Source organism: Leuresthes tenuis, unplaced genomic scaffold, assembly GCF_036924035.1.
Source record: "Leuresthes tenuis unplaced genomic scaffold, fLeuTen1.0.hap1 SCAF_13, whole genome shotgun sequence".
In the NCBI taxonomy this organism is placed as follows: domain Eukaryota; kingdom Metazoa; phylum Chordata; class Actinopteri; order Atheriniformes; family Atherinopsidae; genus Leuresthes; species Leuresthes tenuis.
In genome coordinates, this window is record NW_027325367.1 from 7,983,973 (window position 1) to 8,008,132 (window position 24,160).

General features: G+C 39.7%; 1 protein-coding gene across 2 annotated transcripts; it reads right to left on the reverse strand.

Annotated features, from left to right (window-relative positions):
• Positions 1 to 24,160, reverse strand: LOC140267445 (brain-enriched guanylate kinase-associated protein). 2 transcript variants are annotated; one of them, XM_072362716.1, is made up of 8 exons: positions 24,010 to 24,160; positions 23,813 to 23,850; positions 13,770 to 13,974; positions 11,362 to 11,523; positions 9,668 to 9,734; positions 7,818 to 7,925; positions 6,778 to 6,858; positions 1 to 3,035 (listed from the first exon to the last, which is right to left on the reverse strand). In XM_072362716.1, exons 3-8 carry the CDS (start codon positions 13,865 to 13,867, stop codon positions 1,623 to 1,625), a joined length of 1,929 nt encoding a protein of 642 aa, XP_072218817.1. In that variant the 5' UTR covers positions 13,868 to 13,974; positions 23,813 to 23,850; positions 24,010 to 24,160; the 3' UTR covers positions 1 to 1,622. The 2 variants fall into 2 exon arrangements, with proteins under 2 accessions (XP_072218817.1, XP_072218816.1); XM_072362715.1 differs by lacking the exons at positions 23,813 to 23,850; positions 24,010 to 24,160 and adding an exon at positions 23,430 to 23,670.

A 24,160-nucleotide genomic window follows, 5' to 3' on the forward strand; every position in this document is an offset into this window, starting at 1 on the left:
TTAATGAGAAACACAGGAAGTTCTATAATCTTGAGGCTTGAACTATGATGTGTGACGTGTTTGGCATTTTTCTCAAAGTATGTGACTTACATGATTAGAGATTTAAAATCTTAATCCATTTCTAAACTTAATATTTGTATCAACCTTTCATCTTATACTTGCTAAAAAACAGTAGTTGCCAGGTTTCATACAGTTTTAACATAAAAAGAGAATTCTAACCTTCATAAAAGTGGTATTTAAAGCATGGATAGTTCTGGCATTTCTTCCAGGCCAACAGAAAAAATAAATGAATTAAAAAAAGATAAACACATAATGGTGTATGTAAAATAGTAGCTCTTACTAAGAGTGTTGGATATCACAGATATAAATGATTTACGCAGTGATATTGTTATGATAACGATTCCCTGCAAAATGCATCCAAACTTCCTGCCTGCTTAGTGTTTTTTCTTTACTAACCTATTTTTAAATTTACAACAGTGATAAAGCAGAGCTTCATGGTGACTCAGCAGGCATGCACCACATGGTTGCAGCTATCCGAGTCTGAACAATGAAAGGCTCCCCTCTTCGTTCAGCTGCCTTCAAACTGGATCAGCAGTCAAGTAATCATCTTGAAACAGCAGCTGGTCACATGTGACTCAAAAAACGCAAGACGTTAAAACCTGATGTCTCTTTCATGCATCCATATTTTAAACCCCCACATGTAAAACTAATGAAAGTCTGTGGGAGTTATATGTATAATTTGTGCTTTATTAAGTGAACAAAACAGCCTAAGTATAGAAACATGCATCATTGTCAAAAAAAAGGAAATAAAAAACAAAAGCAAGGTTACAGAAGCTTGGTGGGGTGAGGGCATCCAAATCTGAGGTAGAACAGGGGCAGGAAAACCTCTCAGAGGGATATAGAGGAGCAAAAATAAAGTAATATTGACTACTAAAACAGATGTTTACATTTCAAAACGTTTCATCAATAACAACAAAACACACCAATCGATACTGTCAAATTCAATCAACAAAAAAAGGTGTATATTAGTCACCTAAGTGGCTCATTTGTTTTTGTTTTTATTCTTCAATGCTCTTAAAAAGGCCAACAATGTTTCAGACAGTTAAAAATAATGACTGAAACTAGTGGAGTTGATAGAGGGAGTAGTTTCAATACAACTCATTTTTTTCGAATATAGCATCTGCAGTTTTCGATTTATTTACAAGTTCCAGGATTATTAGGAAGATTTGCGCTTGTTTTGGATGTTATTCTCGCTAACAGCTACATACAAAATATATCACTCAGTTTTTATTTTTGTATATATTTTTACATTTGTCATTTAAACACGTAGACATTCTTATACATTTTAATGGTTCTATGATCTCCTCTGACCATTCCTGTGCCTCAAACTCTTGAGTCATGACTTCCTTCTTCCAGATGTTTGTGTTGTAAACAGGTGCGATCCACCATCTTGGTTCTTAAATGATCAGGAGCAGTTACATCTTTTTCAACGATTTAGCTCCTGGCTGCATGTCAGACCGTTTTTTGGTCAAACGGTAGTGCCAACAGAAGATGTAGCAGAGCACACAAAGGCCCATTGTGTTTCATTCTATCAATAATTTAACCTGATTGGAAAGTCTATATTAGTTCAGAAGTGTCCCATAAAGTTGGGCCTTAGTAAGACTGTCCTTCCTGGAAAGTCCCAGAGAACCAAATTTTTGGTTGTACGGGGGAGGAGGGGGTGGGGCCGGTGGTGGCGACTGGCTCACCTGTGCAGGCATGTTGTGCATGTCCACTTGATAGTGCTGCAGATCAGCAGCCATCTCCAGGGACCTCTGGTTGAGCGACTCGGTAGAGCTGTTGGGGCTGGGGTCTACATAATCTGTACTCTGGCCCCCCACCGCGACATTGCCCTCCCTGTCTTTGGAGCTCCCTGAGTGGTAGAGGCTGTGCTCTGACCCCTGGCTGTCCTCAGCTCGGTACAAATGGGCCTGGCTGTGTGCCTGATGCAAACCTGGGCTGCATTCAGGGCTAGGGCTGGCAGCAACCCAAACCGGGTCCATGGCACCTGCTCCATGATGGTAGTAATCAGCGCCTTCTTGGAAGCTGCTGTAGAGCGGCCCAAGCCGGATCTTTGCAGGGCGGACAGAGAAGTGCTGCTCTGAGAAGCTGTAAGGTGAGGCTCGGCCTGGGCTGCGGTAGCTATGGGCACTTAAGTCCTCCACACTGAGCTGTCTCCATCGACCAATCAGCTCGTCCTCCTCAGGGGCTAATGTGCTGCCTCGACGACTATCTCCATAGGCGACACTTGGGGAGGAGGATGGAGGGAGTGGCTCATAGGGTTCACTGAAACAGGAGGACATGGTGCGGCTGTAGACTGGTGAGCTGCCATTCTGGTGGTGGCTTATCTCCGTCTGTTGGAAGGGATGAGCATTGCCAAATCCTCTTGGACTATCCCTCTCCCAAGATGAGTCACTCTTTCTCTCATAGTCCCCTGCATCTCTCCAGTCCATGTAGAGTGAGTGATGGTGCGGGGAGGAAGCAGCACTGCTGGGCGGCCCATTGCCTTTGTCCTCAGACCCACCTCCACTGAAGCTGGAGTAAGAGCTTGAGCCACCACCCAGTGCAGTGGGGAACTTAGCAAACTGCTCCTGAGAGAAGCCGGCCCTTAACCCCACCGAACCCTCCTCTGGGGTGCTGTCAGTGGAGTTCTGGGGCCCATACAGCAGCTTCCTCTGACCATGAAGATCCATACTGGGCCTCCGCTCACGGTGACGGTCATCAGGGCAGTACAGGGCCGTATCACTGCTGTACAGATCAGATTTGTAGGCTGCACGGAGACCCAGGCGCTCTCCAGGGCCCAATCTCTCCAGAATGAAAGCCTGATCCTGGGTTTGGGGGCTGGGGGAGCGGGAGGCCTGGCTACTGCTGCAGGCCTCATCTGGCTTCTCAAGCACTTTGGCAATGAGTGAAGCTGGGACAGAGTCAGGGTAGGAGTGACAGAGAGGAGACTCCTCCAGGTGCATGGTCAGTCGCTCTTGAAAATCAGCAGGCAGCTTGAAATGTAAGAGAAAAAAGGAAGTTAGAATATGTGTTACAAATGTGTTTTTGCACCAGCAAAGGGAAATATATTGGAAAGGTTTTGCATTTTATACATAAAGTTTCAAACCAATCACCCTAACCTATTGAATGTATTGAGTGTACTGTTTCATGAACATTGTACACTTCATTGCACTACAAAACACTCCCTAGAGTTATTTTAATCAAAAAGTCTATGAGGCCGTGTGCATTAAAGGCTCCTGTAAAAGGAACAGCAATTTAAGTTTACAGCAGGTCACACTGAGCAGCAGGTTAGAGTTTTCTGTGTCAGGCTGCACAGTATTCATTTGTCGGGTTGTTGAAAGGCAATGAATGTGTGGCGAAAGTTTTAAAATGTTTAAAAAGTTTTCATGCATGTTGAGATTTGTTATCCTTTTGTCTACATCATTTTGATGTGTGTAAGCGTGACTTTGTTTTAAACCTCCACTCAAAAAACTGTGCTTTAAAATGTTTTTGAGAACCAGTGATTTCATTGGCAAATTTTCCACATGCAGTTTACAGCATAGATATATGAAATCAAAAGGGTTCTACCAATGACCACCATTTTTGAAATAGCTATTTGTAAGTCCCTGTTCAGACCTATGGCATGGGGCACATTGAGAGACACACTCAGATTTAATTGTTCAGGGCAAATTCAGGGAAGATCTGGGAGACTTGTGGCCGAATAACAGCCTGAACGAAAATATGTTCTTGGCCACATAGAATGACATGACTACGCAAGAGGTGAAGTTTTCCCTCAGATTTTCACACGGTATATCATTTACAGAAAATCTCTTAATCTTTTGTAGTAATTTCCGCATCCACAAGGAAAAGAGTAGCTTTGAGCACAATGCCAAATCTATGTATCTGTCCTGTTGATCCTGATAGTCACCTTTTTAAGGTCATTTAAAGATGGTAACTAACATCTGATCACAGATGGCCCACGTGCCAGGTATGAACACACACAGTTAGAGCTGTCCAGTTTTAATAGGTTTACCAAGGGCACACAGAAATACAAGGTCTGAACAGTCTCCAGATCGTGTCAGAGCATCTTCAACTTGAAAAAATGCTAAATAATTACATTCTCATTTCAATAAGAAATTTTCTTCTGAGGAGCTTTTATAATTGTAAAACCTTCCCAGTGTAGAAAGAAATGTTTTATTTATATGACGGTAACACAATGCATCAGTAAACCTACAGCAAAAAGGACTTTTTTGCGTATGCACTCGGAGATCTATTTCTATTCTAGTGACCCTGTGCCACCTTGAGTAAAGTATCTAGGTCTTAGATAAATCATTGATTTTGAAGCAGCCAGATTGTGACAATTTGGTCCTATATTTCTGACAGTATTCTGCCACGGACTGTTTTCAGTCACCAGTGATCCAAATCGACAGTTGGTGTCTCTTAATGTGAGTCAGGCACACTGGTTTGGCTTGATGACCAATGATCTAATCACATCTCTTTTAGGACTGTCAGCACTTAACCAGTGTAAAGGGGTGTTTTCATGAAAACAGCCAATTAATGCTCATTTATTTATGGAACTGTGGCCTCAAGCTACAGTGTAATTTCTTTATGAAGTTGAATGATGTGACTATGTATCTTTGCCACATGCAGGTTCTGTTGTCCCTCTTCAATGTAGTAAGTGTGTCAGTATGTCACTGACTTCAGTGTATGACACCACAACATGTACTTATGCATTTGCATGCTTTGACTGCAATAATTATGTCCATGACTCCAGTAAAAAGTCTGTCATTTTCACTGGCCAGAACCTCAGCAGAAGATAAATATATACCGTATATGTGACAATGCCTTTCCTAGAAGAGAAAGACATTTCTAATATGTTCTATTTTGAGCATTTCTCAGTAAGAAAGCTTCCATCCGCTATCTGTACCTCTCCATAGCAACAAGCAATAAGTTAACTGCAGCGCTTCATGACCAGGAATCTAGCCTTGTTTCTAAATGCCAATCAGAGGCAATCTAATTATAACTTCATAGTTTAGAGACAAGACAATTGCTACAGAGAATATGAAAAGAGTTTTTATCATAACAGTTTGATTACAAACAAACTCAATGCAGATTAATTACCATCTTTACATTTTTTCCATTTGGACTTGCCACTCTAAGCCTTTTATTTGGCATTCAAAATGCAAGCCCGGTCATTTCATACCCTCTCTGTGCTTGTTTTGCAGCAAAACAAACGACTAAAGCACTTCAGTAGGCGCTGGAGAGCCACTGCACTTCTCAAAAATGCTGCAGCACTATTCATCAATATGCTTTCGATTAGCTCCCACCCACAGGACCAGCAGACCGGTGGACATGCTGTACAGTGAGTGCATGTATAGCCTCTGACCCCCATTATGTTTGGTAGATAACAAACAGTTTCTCACGCTACGATAGATCCTCGGCTGTGCATGTTTTTGCATGTGCTGTTATATGTAGGGTTGATATTTTATGACTCTTATGCAACCAAATGTAGTTTCCATTGATATTTGCCCTCACCCATACAGATAAAATGTGGAAAGGCATATTCTAACCTTGTGGACACTCGCCAGCTTTATTGTCACATGGGCAAGACACAAAGCCCACGGCTGATGCAGCAGAAAGTGGAGCCAAGCTGGTCTAGTGTTAAAACACTCATCAATACTCACATGCCTTCGTTTCACAAGCAACAGCAGGGTGGTATGATGAGGCTGCAAAGTGCTCTTCATCTGCATTTTGCCACACACAGTAGTTTTCCCTAACTGTCCTTCAGATTGCTTCACAATGTGCCTTGAAGTAGTTTCCCTGCTGACTTTGGCTAAACCATTGTCAAACGATTATGTGATTACCAAATCTAGTGCAGAATCGCTGACTTGACCGCACATTGACTGACAGGAGAAGAAAGACTGGCTCAAGCTTGTCTCATACAGTCAGTGGGAGTTTGATCGTCTAGTATGTGCTACTGCAATTAGACATTTGTAAGCCAGCATGTAATTCTAATTCTCTGCCAAATTACTTCCATTTTGAATTTGAACAACATGTGCCAGGTTGTTCTTCATTTCTTCCTGCTCAACATACGATTTGCAAGGGAAAACATTTTTGTACAAAAGAAATAACAGCTGAATTTGCCTCTGGTGTCTTTTTCAAAACAGTATATAACACTTTGCATTTGAATGGTGAATACAATATATGATAAACTATAAATAAATAAATAAATACCCACAGCCTTTTAAGCATAGTTGCTGTTGATAGGCTGTAACTTTTATATTCCCGTTAAGTTCTAAGCTGCCAGATCTGCCCCTTTCATCTTTCTCAGGTGAAGGTTCCTTAGCCAAATAACTCACAGCTCTGATTCTTCAACTACATCTCTCTCCATCCTCCAGTCACCTCCAGTTCTCATCACCCTGCCAAGTCTTGCCTCTTATCTGTTCTGGCTCATGAAGGGCAGGACGACCTTCTCGTTACAGTCGAAACTGCATTCTTCCCTAAAAATTAAGCTTAGCGCTGCTCCAGAAACCCTTAATTTGCCACATACAGCTATTCAATCTTTTCTATGCACTCATTTGAGACTCTTATGGTTCTTGAACTTAAAGAGAATAAACTGACAGGGAAAAAATTCAAACCCCATTATTACTGATGAGCAATTCAAATAGATTTTTAGAAAAGGTAAAGAGCAGTTGATTACAGTAAGAGAGAGTGAAAAAAAGGATCCAAGCCTGTAAAAGTGGGTGTTGGGTTCACCTCGGAGAGCTGGGCCCTGTAAAGAGACTTGTTGCACTGCAGCAGCTGAGCAGCCAAGTTACAGTCTTTTCTGTACAAGTCCTGTGGAGGTGCAACATGGACATAAACAACAAGAAGAGACAGGAATCAATATAAATCTATCACTTTACTATTACTCCCCTGAATCTCTAGGATATAATATTTCAACCTTTTATTCCATCTTGTTGTCTTTGTCCAGCTTTACAAAGCTCAATAGAAGTAAATGTCTTTTGTTGTTTGATTAATTTAGACAATCATTGTCATATTCATTGATGGTGCCTGCTTACTTGTAAACTTTAGTGAGTTATACCTTTCAAATGAAAGTAATTCCAGAATATTTTAGAGAACTTTAAAGTTCCCATGAAATCCAGTTTGACATGTACTGTTTTTGTATGAAATGTATTCCACTATATGTTGCCTATATACCAGTTTCTGTCCCTAAAATTACAAAGGAGAAATTAAGGTATTTTAGGTTGATCATTTCCAGCGCTAGAGGACATAACTCCCCGTTGCAGAAGGGAGTGGTTGGTAGCCAATGTTCTTACTATTTACTATGAGAATATTTTAGAGTACATCTACAAAAAAAATAAACGAAGCAGTGTTTGCATAAAGTCAGTAAATTATTGTTCAGTTTTTGGCATACAACATATATCTAGCACAGTTAGATGTGTTTTAATACTTTCAGACAACTTAAAAGCCTGAGTTACAATTCCAACTAACACATGATTCTTAGGAGACAGAGGTTGGGTGAATTTTGTTGTGCTGTAGCTAACTTACTATTCAAAGTCCAGAAAGAAATCAGTACATATCTTTACGGTTTAGCATTCAAATAATTGTGATCACAAAACCCCTCTCAGGTTTTTCTTTTTCTGTCATAACAAAATAAACTGGCTGACTTGGAAAACTGAATATGTTGTACGTTGCGAATAAAGATATTAAATATGATTAAACTAACATGAATAGCTTGGTTCTGCAGAAATAAATACATATCAAGAGAAGACACCAGCATGACTCTAACTTACGTTGTCTTCTTGTAGCTTCTCGATGGTGAGCTTCGCTTCCATCAGGTGGTTGTTGAGGACAATGATCTCTCTGCTGAGAGCTCGCTTTTCATCATCATGGTGCTGTGACTGACAACAACATGAGAGGGCTTTATCACCATTTAGAAATTAGCCTAAAAACATTCTCAGTATATCAAATTCTTTTAGCCAGTTTTAGTCATTTCTAGCATGTCCTTGTTTGCTCTTAATAATTTGTTGCTTAATGCCTTAATATCTTTATAATGTACTTTTCCTACAGGAGAGAGTAAAGTACAGGTGACCTTGAACACAATTAACCAAAACTTTTAAACTAGAGCCTGAGGGATATGATGCCTTTTAAAGCAACAGTAGAGCTGAAGTACAGCAGAGAGGGATGAAAGGACACTATAGGTTGTTTTTCTTCAGATTTTCAAGCTAAGACTTCCCTCTTCTCCAAGCTGCTAAGTTCTGCTTTGGGCATGTGTCTGCACTGAGTTTCATCTTCATAGCAACAGTATCTTTTTGAATTCTTCACCATCACGAAAGAACACAAGGAGCTGTTTAAAGCTGCCTAAAGAAACAGTGCTGTGCCATGCATCTCTTTCAGGGTAGCCATGACAAGTGCCTGTAACTGAAAAATTCATCCAAAATTACCTGGGCTTCAAGAAGAACCTCCAAAAATTATATTCCATAAGTCCAAATGTAGACCCTGATATACTTATATACTATTTAAATGTAATCAGAATGTACCTGAACCTGGCTGTGAATACAGATCCAGGAAGGACTTCAGAAAAGAAACCACTTTTCAACTGAATTGGCAACAAGACATGTTATAGCTGAATACTTTTGGCCTCAGTTGATTATTCAGTTATTGTGTGTCACTCGGCTGAGCTCCAAATGAGTAAATTCTCTTTACATTGTGGATTTTCTGTGCACTCTCAGCAGTTAATTGATAGCGATTCCCTCAGTCCCCATACTTACCAATAACATGCAACTTGATCAAGGTTTATGGATACAAAGCAGCTATAAGCTGAATGTTAGCTGTTTTTTTCCTGTTTAACTGTGCAAACTTTTACCTGTTTGGAAAGTGTTGTAAGCAGAAGCACAGACCCTTGTATTTATCTGTCTTGTAATTACATTCTTTGTAGCTGTGCAGGGCCCAGGGGTCAGATGGGTTTGTGGCACCTCTGGAGTAAACAAGCTTTACGATTGCAGAGAGACTTACTCAGCACCTCTCTAAACCCTTGAGGAGGATTTACGTGAGATGAATCCGTAACAGCTGATGAGAATGCTTCTCATGGAGAAATGTTGGCCTTTATTTTAAAAATGACCAATTTTCTTCACTCAAAAGGCTGGGTGACCTTTCAGCTCCTTATTATCTGTACCTGGTATCTCACATTGTATTCACAAGGATGACGACTGTAATGATTATTATCTTTTGCTGAAATAAACCCATTCGACAAGCATTTTCAGCTGTCTATTCAGAAGCAAAGACACCTGATGGTCATACAGTGTTCTCAGACAGACTAGTTAATTGTATCTTTCTTCAAGCAAAAGCAATGTGACAAATGACCTGAGTTGCACTGCTCTGAGGAACAATGGCTTTGCTATCACTCTGCCAGTGGAAGGAGGACAACCAATTGTAATAAGCCATAATTAATGTCAGTGGCACCAACAGCAGGGGATTCATTTCCAATCTGGGTCTCTGAGTGTTCTGTATCATCTCCACACTCAGTGACTTACTGAGATGCTTCTATTTTTTCTGCAGCAACCATGCACATGTGTTTATTGGGTACAGCATGCACTTTCAAATGCAAAGGCTTTCAAACACACACACAAGTTTAGATACTTACATTTCTGTGGATCTTTTCCTCCAGATCTTGGTTGATCCTCTGCAGTGCTGAGTAGCTACTTTGTATTCTAAAACAGATAAAAATCAGCATTGCTCAGCTGCAGATAATAGCTCATGTTTACATGTTGAATATACAGAAGCAACCAGAGACCTTTCCAAAATAGAAATGGGCATATCGGCAGGCTCAGTAGCTTACTGTCAAATACTGTCAATAGCTTGCCAAATTTTTTCTATCGCATTTAAGTAATTTGTCATATCTCATCAAACTCAAGTCAAGTAATATGAAGACAGGTGCATGTTTTACTCAATTATTGACAGTCATATAATGTAATATACTCTCATAGTAAATCTGAGGGGTTGCAAGATGATTAAAGGATAAAAAGACTGTATCAACTCTTTGCCTGCAAACTGTGGATAGTTCTTTGGGTTTCTAGAAATAAAAGTTATACTTCGGTTGATGGGACATTTGTTATTGATGGTCGATTCCATTTCAGAGCTAACATTGTGGCATACTGATGACACCGTAGGGAAGCGGAAAAGAGGTACAACAGCACTCGCTAATTAGAATAAACATCAAATCTTTTTAACTTTCTCAGTTCTTTCCTGAGACGTGCACATACAGATTAGCCCACAGCGCTTTGGGGCAGCTGTAGCTGAGGGGGAAGAGCCATCCACTGCCTCGGTTGGTGGTTCATGTCAAAGTGTCCTTGGACAAGACACCGAACCCCATGTTGCCTACCGATGCATCCATCGGTGAATGAATGTGCACGAATATATAGAATAAAGCACTGACTAAAGAGGTGCTGTGTGTGAGTGATTGGGTGAATGTAGTGTTAAAGTGCTTCGAGTGGTCAACTAGACAAGAAAAGCACTACACTAGAAAGGCGCCATACAAACACAATCCATTTACATACTGTTTAAGGTAAAAGTTTTTTAAGTTATGTTACATTTCTTTGATACATTGGTGTACACATAATATTACATGGTCAGCAAAAAAACATTTTACTGCTTTAATAAAAACAGTATATGTAAGGTTCTGCACACATTGGTAAACATCACTGAAATGTAAAATAATTCTACTGTCTGAAGAAAGACGAAAGAAAACCAATTAGGTCAGAAAAACAATAGTTGTGACTACAATTCAAGATCCATAAGAACTGTTTTAACAAAAGTCTGAAAATCCTGAATTTTTCCGATTTATTACATTATTTAAAAAAAAAAAAAACATGTCTGCCTTTATTTTTTTAAAACAGTAATTGATTGACTTTTTCCCTGTTTAAACTGGTCCTTTTGTGGAACTTTTACATATATCTGTGAGACTGCATTGTGCAGCTCATATTCCCATCTTTAAAACTCAGCATCCCAGTCTCCCAGCTCTTTGTTTCAGGTCATCTTGGCCATGTCCTCACCAAGCATGTAGAGTTGGATACAAGAAACAAAGTTTCTTTGTTTAATTTAACTAAAGAATTCACTACGAATACTTATTAGAGTTTTTGCATGCTCTTTGGCCTAGTTTTAGCTTTCAGTTTTTCAATATTTTGTCAATAACAAGTCTGATAGGAGGAAAAGAATAAAGAGAACAATGTTAGTCTTAGAGTCTTGAAAACAAAAAACGTTAACCAAGCAACTTTTAAATACTTTCGTACTAGAGCATCATTTTAAAGTCCCTGAATGATGTATGTGATGTGAGCCCACCTGCGCAGTTTGTCGGTGAACTTGTCCAACTCCTCCTGTGCTCTGCGCAGCTCTGTCTCCAGGTACTGTCGCGTGGAGTCGAACTCGCTCTGCAGCAGCTCCAACTTGTGTGTTGTGTAGGAAAGTCTCTTCCGCAAGTCCTCCTTCTGCTCCAGCAATGAGCTACACACACAGCAGATGAAGGGGTTCAGAGCATATGCTTGTAAACAAGCTTGTATGTTACTATTCTTATTCAAATTGACATATTAGGGTCTTCACATATTTTTAATGGACATGCAGCTGTGATGAGGACATCATGACAATGCGATAAATGCAGGGAAATTGTTTGCAAAAGTGCTTGGTATAAAGAAAATGTGAGCAAAACACAATCTTTATTTAAGAAGCCAGGCAGCAGTAAACATGAGTACAGCATTTTAAGCCATTAGACCTTTGATCATATAATCTTTTCAATAATAAAACTCTGCGAAACATCACATTAAGCCAATCACCTGTGAGACTGGCCTTGCGGAATAAAATAGAGATGTAATCTGTAATGAAGTATGAGCCAGTGAACTTTAATACATCACATGAATAGTCTTTGAAGGCTGAGATTCACCAAACAGCAACATCTTCAACATGTAATTTAGCAAGACATCACAATGACGACTATTTTGAGAGTTTGTACATTACCTGGGCTTCAATCTAATAAAAGGGCAAATGTGAGTGGCAAAAGAGGAAATGTCTGTTGCTGTGATGAATCAGAGAGTGCGTAGCTCGGCTTAATGGACCTTGTATTGACGGACAGATGGAGGAAGGAAGGTAATGACTCTATCTGCAGCCAGATAACAGATAGAGTGGATGGAGATGTGTTCACGTCGCTCTTTTCACTATTTGTCTGTTTTTCTCTCTTTTAACAAGATCATTGATACAAAGGGTGGGGGCTGAGTTAGATGTTAAAAACATCAGGGACAGGTTACCACACTTTTTTTCAGGTCAGAGGAAGCTTCACCCATTTTCCATCTCATTTGCTGAAAGGATAATATTTCTGCAATTAGTAGGATGGAAAGTAGACCGGGTCAGTCTCAAATTCATACAAAACCTTTGTTGGGCTGTATTAGTACATTCATTTCTCTGTCACTTAGTCTTATTTCCAATTTAAGATTTATGTACACTCACACAGTAATACAACACAGGACTGATCTGTAGAAAAACAGAACAGAGCTGGACCAAGATAAATTGACTCCACATACAGATGCACCAAATATGTGCTGCAGATTCATGGAACAGAGCTTATCTTGAGGCAAAAAAAATATCTTCCAACATATTGCACATGACAATTACTGTGGAGACACAATTAGCTACACAGAAAAATCTAAGAAGAACCGCCAGTGACTGCAAATCTTTTAACTGAACTAAATGATTCAGGACTCCCACCTCTGAAAATTAATTTTTGGTGAAAGTAAGTGAAATATCACGTTTGGCAGAAAATAACTCAAGTTATTTGGATATGGGAGCTAAGGAACAGTTTTGAGCATCAGTGTTTTAGGATTTGACCACCTTTCTATGGAAACAGTAAGCATACTTTTGAATACTTGCTGCATCAGATCCACCAAGAGCTCAGCTACTTGACACTGAACATATGAACTAACAGTACATTGAGTTGCACCAATAAAAATAACTAATGAATAGAAAAAGAGCCCTTATGATCTATGCTATCACATTTGCCTGTAAGTCCTGTCATAGTTGCTACTTAGCTGACGTGTTATCCTAAACGGAATCGTCATTCTGGTGTTTGTACTCGACCGATTTCAGTATTTTTTGCCTCCAGCACAGCTCTGCACAAAAGAAATGTTTGTAAATTTCAGTTTCTGGTCAGTCACTTGTAAATGTAGTGATATAACAAGATCCATGCTGAAGTAAAAGAGAAAGTCCAACTCCAGATTGGATCTGGAATATTGTTTATGTTTCATCCAAGGCAGATACATCTGTAGCAATGCTAGTGAGCATAAAAAAGCTGTCTGCAGAGTAATTCAACAAATGTCTCAACTGACTGGATGACATACGAGTGCTGCATTATCCAACAGTGCCCACCACCTCACCTTCTGCTTCATTTTGATTGTGAGGTATTCGCAGGGGAATGCAGGTGTTTGTTGTTTGCTACAGGATGACTTTATGTGAAGTAGCTCCAGGGATGAAAAATCCCCCATTAGTGACCTCCTCTCTGAACAGGAGCTGAGTCATACGTAATGAGTGTTTTCACTTTGGTGAGATGAGATGAAGAGGCAGCATGACTTCTAGGCTTTGAGAGGCAGGATGAGGCTGCTTTGGTACCACTGGACGGTGAGAGGAGAGACCTCGTGGGCGGATGAACGGACAAACAGATAAAAACGAAGACGGATGGATAGATGATGTGAGAGATTCACTCTTACCTCTTCTTCGGGTGTTTGCCGCCATTTCGGGGGACTTTTAAGGCAGTTTTGCCAATGTATATCTTTTTCATGGTTTGTCTCTGTTCCTTCCCTCTCATGTGTTTATAGGACTTGACCACAGGGAGCTGGCATGTATGTTAGCTTCCCAAAGGAGACCAACTAAGTGTGGCCTGCAGAATTACTGAGTGATCTATCTGTGTTGACCCTGCCAAACAAAGCAAACAGACAGGTTGTGAACTATTAGTAACTTCACTTAAGCAGGGATCCCGTTTGATGGTCGCCAACATTTTGAATGAGATGTTCCAAGAAAGTCTAGCTGCTTGGAAGCAAAATATAAAGAAATGAAGGCTGACTCAAGACTTTTGCACAACAATATAGTTTACCAACCAAAAACTACTTACTTAAGTCAGCCTAATCAGGGCAATGTGTGTACTGCATTATGATATGTTGCCGGCTGTCTGTGACAATTCTGCAACCGTCCACACAAAGAGAATTCAAATGTTGCTTAATTTATGATTGTGAACACATATGTAATGTAAGATTTGTTCATCTGCAGGAAAATAACATGAACACAATAAAGCAAAAAAAAAAAAAAAGATAAATTGCTGAATTGCAGAATTGCTTTGCTTAAAATGGAAATTCAGCTGAGAAAATCTGTTTATAGCACTTTGGGTAAATAAGTAAATTTGGGTGTATATTTGTTTGGTGGGTTAGAAAGTCCTTTGTGACAGGCAGTATCAGACTCATTTGGGAAAACAAACATCCCTTGCAGTCCCAGCATGTTCATCTTGTATTTGTCCAAGCACACAGAACGCGAGTTGACACATCCACCCGATCTGACTGGACAGAGTTTGACAAGGCCAAAAGATATAAACTTCCTGTGTAAATAATTCCTCCAGCCCTCCCATCTTCTGCATCTCGATGGTGTCCACAGCACAGGTGCAGCCTTCATCTCACAGACAAATGGATCAGTGTATTAGATGAGACAGCCGTCAAAGCTTGATCAAAGCTCCTCTGGTGTGAGTGCTGGATTGACCATTCAGGAGGGAAACAATGACAGACTGTTTGGACGGGACTGCAGTTGCTTATATCTCACAGAAGCATATTTTTTGGGGTGTTATAGTCTTAGATTCTGAACACACACATACAAACACATGTGTAAAAATCAGATGACATAGAGAAACATGTTGATCCAGTGACATCCGGCTGTTGAGAGGTGATTTATACTGCTGGCTGTGGAGGCACAGAGACATGTACTTTTCCAGATGGTGACAGCTCACCACTGCCACAGGAGCCTTCACTCCAGCTGCTCCCCTCTGAGTCATAGCACACCAGCTCTCAATATGTGTGTGTGTAATTTTTGGCTGGTGTGAGCTGGTTTTGCATGTGTATGAGATGTAGAAATAAGTGCTGAATACTTCCTTGCCTCTATGTATATATTTGTGCTTAGGGATGAGTGCATGTGTTTATAAAAATGTTTTTATAGTGTGTACCTTTTTGTGTGTTTATGCTGCAGCATCAGCTCTGCCCATTTAATGTCCTTCTCCAAACAATAACATAAACTAGCAGTATCTGCATATAAGTTAAAAAAGGACAGCTGTTAATGGCAAATCTTTGGCCACACAACTCTGATGTCAAACAGCCAACACCACACAATACCACACTCATTCATTCGCTTGTTCCTTCTTCCTTTAGCCGATCCTCACACTGCAGCAAAACCTTAGAAGGGGTTCGTTCAGATGGCGCTGCCTGCCACCCACTCGTGCCACACTGACATTTGAGAGGAACTCAGAGCATTAAAAAGAGAAGGAAGAGGGAGGTGGTAGAGGAGGAGGAGGAGGACATTAAAGTTGCAGAATGAGGCAGAGGGGAAAGCTGGAAGCTTCTGGAGGAAATGCAAGCCAGAGTATTTACAATTTCGTCAGAGGCAGTAAAGAGGAAGCAAGCATTGCCAAATTAGAAAGTAAAATCAAAGCAAGTGGGTGTGAACTTGCTGAAAATCCTCACTTCTCCTTCTCTTTCCTCTCTGTCAATCTGTCTCTTGCTCTCTATCTCCCTGATTGCATCTACCTGGCAGATAGATTGACTCAAGAAAAGCCCTTATCACAGGCCTAGACCTTAGAATTAGAGTGGGGGAACCCAAGTGGCTGACTCATGCAGCAGCACGGGAAGGAGGCAAAGAAGATTCTCTTTCTGCCCTGTATGCCTTCAGATTAACAAGGTAGCTAACTCAGCCCCATGACATGCAGTGTATGACTCAACCACGCCGTTGAAGCAAAAAAAAAAAAGCCACTTTCAAATTAGGGTGAGTGTGTTGGGGTTTATGTATTTGTCATTTTTCTCTACAGAGTTGATTAAGTCAGGAGCAGGAAGCTAAGTAGTTACACACCAACTACCAACATCATTAGCAGCAGAAGCAGGGGATAATGACCTGCTGAACGGATTTCATGTGCTGCTGATAGTACTCGGCACAGGGGAGTGTGTAATCACGACAACATCCCAAGAGGATTTTGGGATGAGCGGAACAGGTGACAAAATCCAAAAGCCCAAACACAAGTAGTTAATTCAGCACATTTCTGTGCTGTTAAATTCCAAAAGAAATCAACACAAAGAACATCAACCACAGAACAAGCCCTAGATGAGATGTGTAGGCACAGAAAACAACACGGTGCTAACATAGAGCATTTGAAACAGTTATCTATAAGAAAATTGTATATAATGAAAATGTTATTAAATTATTTGTCCATAAATGTTTTTGATGAATGCACATTGAAAACACAAGTTAGGAGGAGTGGAGGCGAGAAAAGCCTCAAGCTATTTTACACACACGTACAGCACAAACACACACAAGCACATGCTGTTCAACAAAAAAACAGCATCAGCCTCCAGACAAGAAATTCATGTTAGGGTGCCAGAGAATCCTACTGGGAACTGTCCTAGCAAACCGCTAAGACCCCTTATTTTTCCGACCAAGAATCCTTACATTTATGGTAGAAACTTCCAAATTTTCCAGGTGATTACTTTGTTCCAAGTCAGCGATTCTCAATTGACATTGCATCTAAAATTTCCATAAAGTCAAAAGTTTAAAATATATAAAACGCTTCTCTCCGAGCTCTTTATCCACATATTTATTGGTTCTTTGTTGTTGGTTGAACTACATAGTCACTCTGAGTCAAATAGGTTACTTAAATTTATGGCATTTGACTTGTTTGTGACACAAAAATAAGAACAGTGTTCGCAGTCTTTGTAGCCACAACCCAAAGGAGATGGGATGGAAAAACACAAGCAGCTTTCAAAGGGGTTCAGCTCATTAAAAATAGAACAGACTCAAACACACATGCATGCATACGCACATGAACACATACACAGCATGTTGCCCAGTGCCACCATCACAGCATATTGTTTACGAGTTGAGCTCGAATGGACAGGTAGTGATTAGACACAACAAAGAAACAGCCTCTGCAAGGCTGCTAGACTGCAGTGTACTGCTCTGTGTGTCTGCCTTATGCACTTATACATAGGCCTTTATGGCAGGTGGCTCAGATGTACTTAGTGATCCATCCATGCCTCTCAAGAGGCTGCCTAAAAAGCCTCAACTGTGGGATGAGTGAATGGGGCTTTTACAAAAAAAGACTATATTGAGAAAATATAGAAAGCAATACAGCAGCTTTCCACCACAGCGTCATTTATGCATGGCTTAGGAAACTGCACACTGCAATGTTCAGCTTGGGATCATCATTGGCAAACAAGACACAGAAATTAGTAAGAGAAGCATTAACATATTTGTGCAATTCACTCACCTCATTACAAAGGTCACTGTGATTTTACATCAATGAAACTCTCATCTGTGTTCAAATGTGTTGAAATCCTCATAATATACACAAAAATGTTAGCTTATGTAAGACACTTTGTTGGTTCACATATCAACTTTAAATTTAGCAATCCGGAAAACGAGGTATCCAGTGTAGAAAGTGTTGTTAAAATATTGGATTATTCTTTTAATTTAGAAGTAACTTTCAGTTCATTGGGGTTTATACTTTATTTGTGCAGAAACCTTGGTAAAACCCAATGAAATATCACAAAATAGACAAAAAAGTTTTAGTGTAGCTTTTGTTGTTGTATTTTATCACTAGTGTTACCTAAAACTAAGTCTATATTTGTTATTGTTTTATAAGGTTATGGGACCGCTTGGGCGTGGTTTTTTTTTTCAACTGTAATTAAGCAAATATCCATACTTCCTAAAGTGTTGATCCATTTAGCCTCTCTTGCATATTAAGCCAAGCAATTAAATATATTACTGCTCATTTTAATAAGCACCCTGTGGTTTTGTTGCTACATTTGACCCTGGTTGGTCTTGTTAGACAGTTAGCTTTTAGTTAGCTACTGTTGGCTAATTCAGCAAATGTTAGCAAACTTGAAGTGTTTAATGAACACAGACATTTTGTTGACTATATGACCCACCATTTTTATAAATAATGCACGGCATTATATTTTAGTGTTAAACAATAATTTAGCTCAACGTTATATTTCAGCATCATTAGACTGATATTCACACCAGGCTGGGAATCTATTTTCCTACAAGTTTATCGAGATCCCCCTAAGCCTAACACCATGTAATACTGAGATTAATGCGATGGCAGGTGAAAGTTAGTAAACCTTTAATGATTTTTCACAGTTTTCTGCATAAATGTGGTCTAAACCATCATTAGATTTTCACACACACAACTCCTAAACGAGAACCTAATTAAACAAGCTAAAAAAGTGACACTTGGTTGTTTCTTTGCAGAGAAAAGTGAATATTACATCTCTGTGAGTGAGAAAAGAACATGAGAAAAGTAAATGAGCCTTTGCATTAGATATTTGCTGTGGCTCCTTTGTGCAGCAGCAGCAAGTACAACTAAACATTGACAGCAACTGGTGAGCACTGCTGCGCACCCGCTTGGAGGAATTATTGCTTATTTCACTTTACACAGCAGCACAACAGCTTAAATTCTAAGAGAGTTGTGCATTTCCTAAATGAACTGTTCACTTTCAAGTAATCATCAAATCATCAACATCAACTCTAGTCTTACCCAAACAGGACAACTACTTGCCATATTTGTTATTCAGTTACTCAGACATGTATACGTTATATATTATACAGACATTCTCTTTCAAGATTTTCTTGCATAACCTACAATTCACTGCAAGCCATCCTGGTCCCGAGTAAGTTTAAGTCTTAAACTGTGATACCATATTCAAAGAAATGACTCTCTGAATGAATTTAAAAAACATGGATCAAGTTTCCACACAATTCTATTCATTTCATCAAACATTAAGTACTTCTGTTGAGTCCACCTAATGTATAAAGGATTGGTCAACATGATCTCAATTGAAACTAAATTGAATCTTATTGTATGAGCATTTTATTTATGTTACTGATGTCAGTCCTGTTGAATGAATTAAAAGGGATATTTCAATCACAAGTGAAAGAAGACTGATATGAGTAAACTCCATAAAATCTACCTTTTAGATTAAATCCAGGTCTAGTAAATTAATTTAATTAATGGTCAAATATTAAGTAGACCAAACCCAAACACATTAATATAAATATAATTGCTTAATGCTATAAGAAAACCATATTATTTTGTGTTTTTATTTTCATCAACATTTTAGCATTTTGACTTACTGACAACCAACATGAATGAATAAACAAACCTAAACTGAATGCATGTGTGTTATGCAAGCATATTTCTGTTTGGTCAATAATATTAGTCAATAAATAATAACTTTGTTGATTTTTTGGATTGTACCATCACCATATTTTATTGATGGGATAACATTTCTATGGTTTAATATAATGTTACTTCCCCTAACCTCTCATTTAAACAAAAAAGTTATATTTTTGTCTCATCTTTCTGCAAATATTTTTCCACGTGACCTCTGAAACTGCAGACATACAGCAACGTTAGCCTTAGCTGATGTCAAAGAGGCCGTTTGTCCTGTAGAAGCTGGGTTCCTTCGTGGCCTTGCAGAATGTCACATGGCTTGCACATGGAGTGATCTTTGTAGGTCGACCTCTCCGGGGGAGCTACACAATTTCTCTGATTGAGAATCAGTGGAGTCTAAAGTCTTTAGAGATGGTTATGTAACCTTTTCCAGTGCTATGAGCATCAATTTTTTTTCTGAGATTCCCAGAAATCTCCTTTGTTTATGCCGTCATGCAAATCCCAAACAAAGCTCAGACTTTGATAGATCCTCATTCTTTCAATTGCACGTGGAGCCCAATCCTGTCTGATTGTCAACCAAATAAATGAAAACAATTTAAACTTCCATTCCATACCATTTAAACTTCACATCAACTGCTAATCCCTGAGACTCACACACAGATATGTAATATTAGATCAGCTTTCTAAGTGACTACATGGCCAAGTATATTTTTGTCTAATTTGTTTCTCTTTAGCACATGTTTGAAAGTTGAATGATTTTATGAAAAATGGGTTCTTTCAAGCACCACTGTGTGTAAAGTCAAGTTACATTACAAAAAATAATGATAATAATAGTAATCAGAAACTTAAAACAGCTGTCATGTGCAGTGAAGCTATTTATGCAGCTTATTCACCATTAGGGATACATCTGACCTGTACAATCTGATTGCTTGTGCTGAAAAGGGCAAAAGAGAGGAAGAATAATGGGGTTGAGATGATCGTTAATGACCCCCAGAGGAACAGTCAGTGCTTCAGGAGGAAGAGACAGAGTGGAAGGAAGAGGCTGACTGTTCAAACCACACAGGGCAGAGGAGAGCAATAATCTGTTAGATCAACACTGTTCACTTCAGCAGGTCACAATTACATTTTAAACTCCTCAGACCTTCAGCCTTTCTCCTGTGCCATTTTTAAACAAATGCATGTCCTCTATTACTTCACCACCAATTCATCTACATCGATGTCCCAAAACAATATGACTACCCTGCCAAAAAGACTACAAATCGGACGCCTAACATGCCCTGTGGCACGAATACATAACGCAAGATCTTTTAACTAATTTAAGGTGTGACCTGCAGTGGATCAGAGACGTTTCATATACACCACACTGTGGCCGGTCTGCGGTTTGTCCCTCTACTGACCACAATGACCTGGAGTGCCTCACAAGCCCGGCTGTTTGAAAGATTCGTCAACCTTGTCAAATAAAAGTCAGTTTAAGTTGAAAGCTCACTTACTCGCAGATGTTTTGGCACAGAGTTATCAGAAAAAACCTATCTCATCAGGTATTATACAATTACAGATGTATTCAGTATGTTTCTCCAAATTAAGATATATAAATAGATAATATTTTTGAGAAGCAAGTGCCACCTAAACAGGCTAAAGCATGACTTCAAGTGAAGTCATGTCAAGATAAAGGAAATGGTTTAAGACTTTGGCAAACTCATTTATTTGTTGTCTTGCCAATAACTAAATGAGAAGACTGATACCACTTTTTATACCAGTGTAGGCACTTTCTTTAGCATAAAGATTAGATTTGGAAACAGCTATTGCGGTTTTGTCGAAACGCAGCAAAATCTATATCCCAGCACCTCTAATGCTGAATTATTGAAATGTATCTTGTTAATTTGATCTGTTCATAGTCCAAAATGTTAAAAAGGCTTTTTGTGCTGGTTGAAAAAACTTTGCTCCACTCCGATTTCTTAGACATTACCTCAAGGAGATATACAGTATGCAAGAGTGGCCATTAGTGGCAGACTTAACCCCATCATCTTTCTTGTGTAAACTGTGTGCAAAGTTCAGTTAAACCCACATGTAACATCCACTTCATGTACAGGAAGACACCAACAAAATCAGACAACTGGAAAGACAAAACATCCAATTTAAATTAAAGGAATTCAAGAGAATCACAACGTTTTTTGTGCAAAATCATGCCTTCTGTGCACTTAAGCCAGCCCTAAAAGCAAAGTGAGTATTTTCTGTATTGAGACTGCATCCAAAAGACAATAATCTTTGTGTTCTGTGTTGCAAGTGTTTATGAATTCCAAACCAGATTTTCTGGACATTATGTGGACATCATTTAAAAGTAACCCAAGAAATGAAAGTTAAAAAAGTCAAGTGTCTTTACTACAATGATTTTAAAGAAAAGAAGATGACATGTTGGATAGAGATCCCCACACTAATAATCATCCACCAAACGAGAAAGTACCTTTCATACTATCTAAGCCAGTGAGGATTTAAACAGCTATTGGCCTTTTCTAGAATACTTTACTTTAGAATACTTTACTTAATTTTTATTCTGTCAATAGTTTTGAAACTCTTTGAAACTTTGAATTAGTCAACAAACCAAGAAGCCTCTTCTGCAATGGAGCGCCACTACTCCAATGTGTTGCCTTGTAAAATTTACATCTCTATCTCCACCACAAGGCACCAAATGTAGGAGCCAGGCCGATAGAGGGACAGGAATTACGAAAGAGGGAGAGAGCAAGAGAGTGGGAGAGATTTCAGGAAATTTCATCATTTCAGCTGGAAGGCATCTTGGAAATGAGGTTTGTGCAGCGGGGGGTTGGGTGAAGGTGGGATAAAAAGGTAGGGTCAAACTCTTATGAGGGTCCGACTTCCTGTTTCACCTCATCTCAGCTTCTTCTTAGACTACAGGTTACCGTGTTTCCTGTGCAAACAGTGAGGCACAGAGGTGCAGGAGTACCCCTTCTTATCTCGGCAGAGCTGCTATAATTCAATTAAAGCTGTGACACAGAGGTGACAACAATTGATGCCACACATTAGGGAAACACTCCGTGAAGATTAATTACCCCTCATCGGCTGGTTAAACGGCTTTCAAATTATAATCTGCCTGAAATCGTAATAACACCATCAGTAATCGAACACAAAAGGAAGAGCTTGGGATCTATTTCCATCTGCGATGGATTAATAATGGCTCATTAGTAGTAATATTAATTAAAACTTGTCAACAGTAGATTAAGTGAGATAAAAAGGAGAAAGAGGGAGGAGAAGAAGAACTGCTTCTTTATATTGTAATTTTACAATGCTGTTTCAATTCCTGTCTAATGCAACTTTAATCAGAAAAGTGGTTGAGCACTTCTAATTTCATAATGAGCTCATTAAAATCTGTTTACAGAGGCATGTGAAGGCATCAGTCAGTTCTCACCCAGGTCTGAGTCAACATTTTAGACTATCAAGCGTATTTAAAAATGTGAAAATCAGAAATGAGTTTTCTTAGTTATTGGCTATGCTAAGACAGTGTTATTATGCAGGGTGATTAATCAGTCCATTCTGACAAGTGACTTCCCAAAATCATGCAGAAACTCATATAAGAGTCATAGACAGACAATTTCACAACATCAACACTTTCAAGATAAACTAAATGCCCTTGTGATCAGTCAGTTGAAGCCACAGCTTTTACAGTAACGCCACATTCACTGCGGTGAATTCAGAAAAGAGATTCCCTGCACACAACCATCACTGTTGTTCGGCAAAAAAACCTTTTACCTTTGACAAACTATCGGAAAAGAGAAATCATTCCAATCAGCGCTGCATCAGAGACTACAAACTAACACAGCAAGTGCTGCCACATCACATACAAATTAAAACATAAACACATACATTCACACACACAGGTACTGATAAAACCAAACCAGTTTTGTAATCCAAATCTACGATGCAAACAGTGAAGCAGTACCTTCTGCTCACGCAGAGCTTCATCCTGGAGACAGACAGATAAAATCCTGCTGGCTGAGTCTCGCCGGGGATGGAGAAAACCCCCTCTGTATGTTATCTGGATTGGCTTACCCAGCTCACCCTTAAAGCTCAGAGAAACCCCCAACACATGCACCTCCACAGCTGCCACCAAAACCACGCCACTTCAGCAGCAGCAGCTGAGCCAGGAGGGAAGACAGAGAGAGTGAAGCAGAAAGACTGTGCAAGAGTAGAAAGACAGAGAGGAAGAGTGGGAGGGAAGGAGCTTAAAGGAAGAAGACAGGGAGAACGCGGGGGCGTGATGATAGAGCGCTGAAAGATATGAGCAGAACATAGGGAGGGAGAGAGACGGAGGGAGAAGCTTACCTGATAGCGTCTATGTTGTTCATCTCCTCGTCAGGCAGCTAAAGGAAATGACAGGATGTTAGTGGAGGGGACTAATCAAACTGGTCCAGAAGCTGCCAAGTAGGGCACCGCTGCAGCACACACACTCATCCAAATGAGAAACAAAACATACATATTCAGCGGGCACACTCTGCTTCCCTCTGTTTTTGTTTACGCACCCCTCCCAACTCTTCTCTCCTGCCTGCTCCCTCATCTGCGTCCTCCCCTCTTTCCTTTCCAATTCTGCTCGTGAGAAAACCCATCAGACTGCACCCCGATGTCTACATCTGCGCTCACTTGAGGTGAGAAGAGAATAATCATATCATACCA

Bases quoted from the DNA above. Each gene is read 5' to 3' on its own strand.
- LOC140267445 (XM_072362716.1), bottom strand. From the start codon at position 13,867: ATGAGAGGGAAGGAACAGAGACAAACCATGAAAAAGATATACATTGGC. The intron at 6,859-7,817 runs GTAAGTTAGAGT...GCACCTCCACAG, and splicing joins AGAAGCTACAAGAAGACAAC to GACTTGTACAGAAAAGACTG. The intron at 3,036-6,777 runs GTGAACCCAACA...TTACATTTCAAG, and splicing joins ACAGGGCCCAGCTCTCCGAG to CTGCCTGCTGATTTTCAAGA.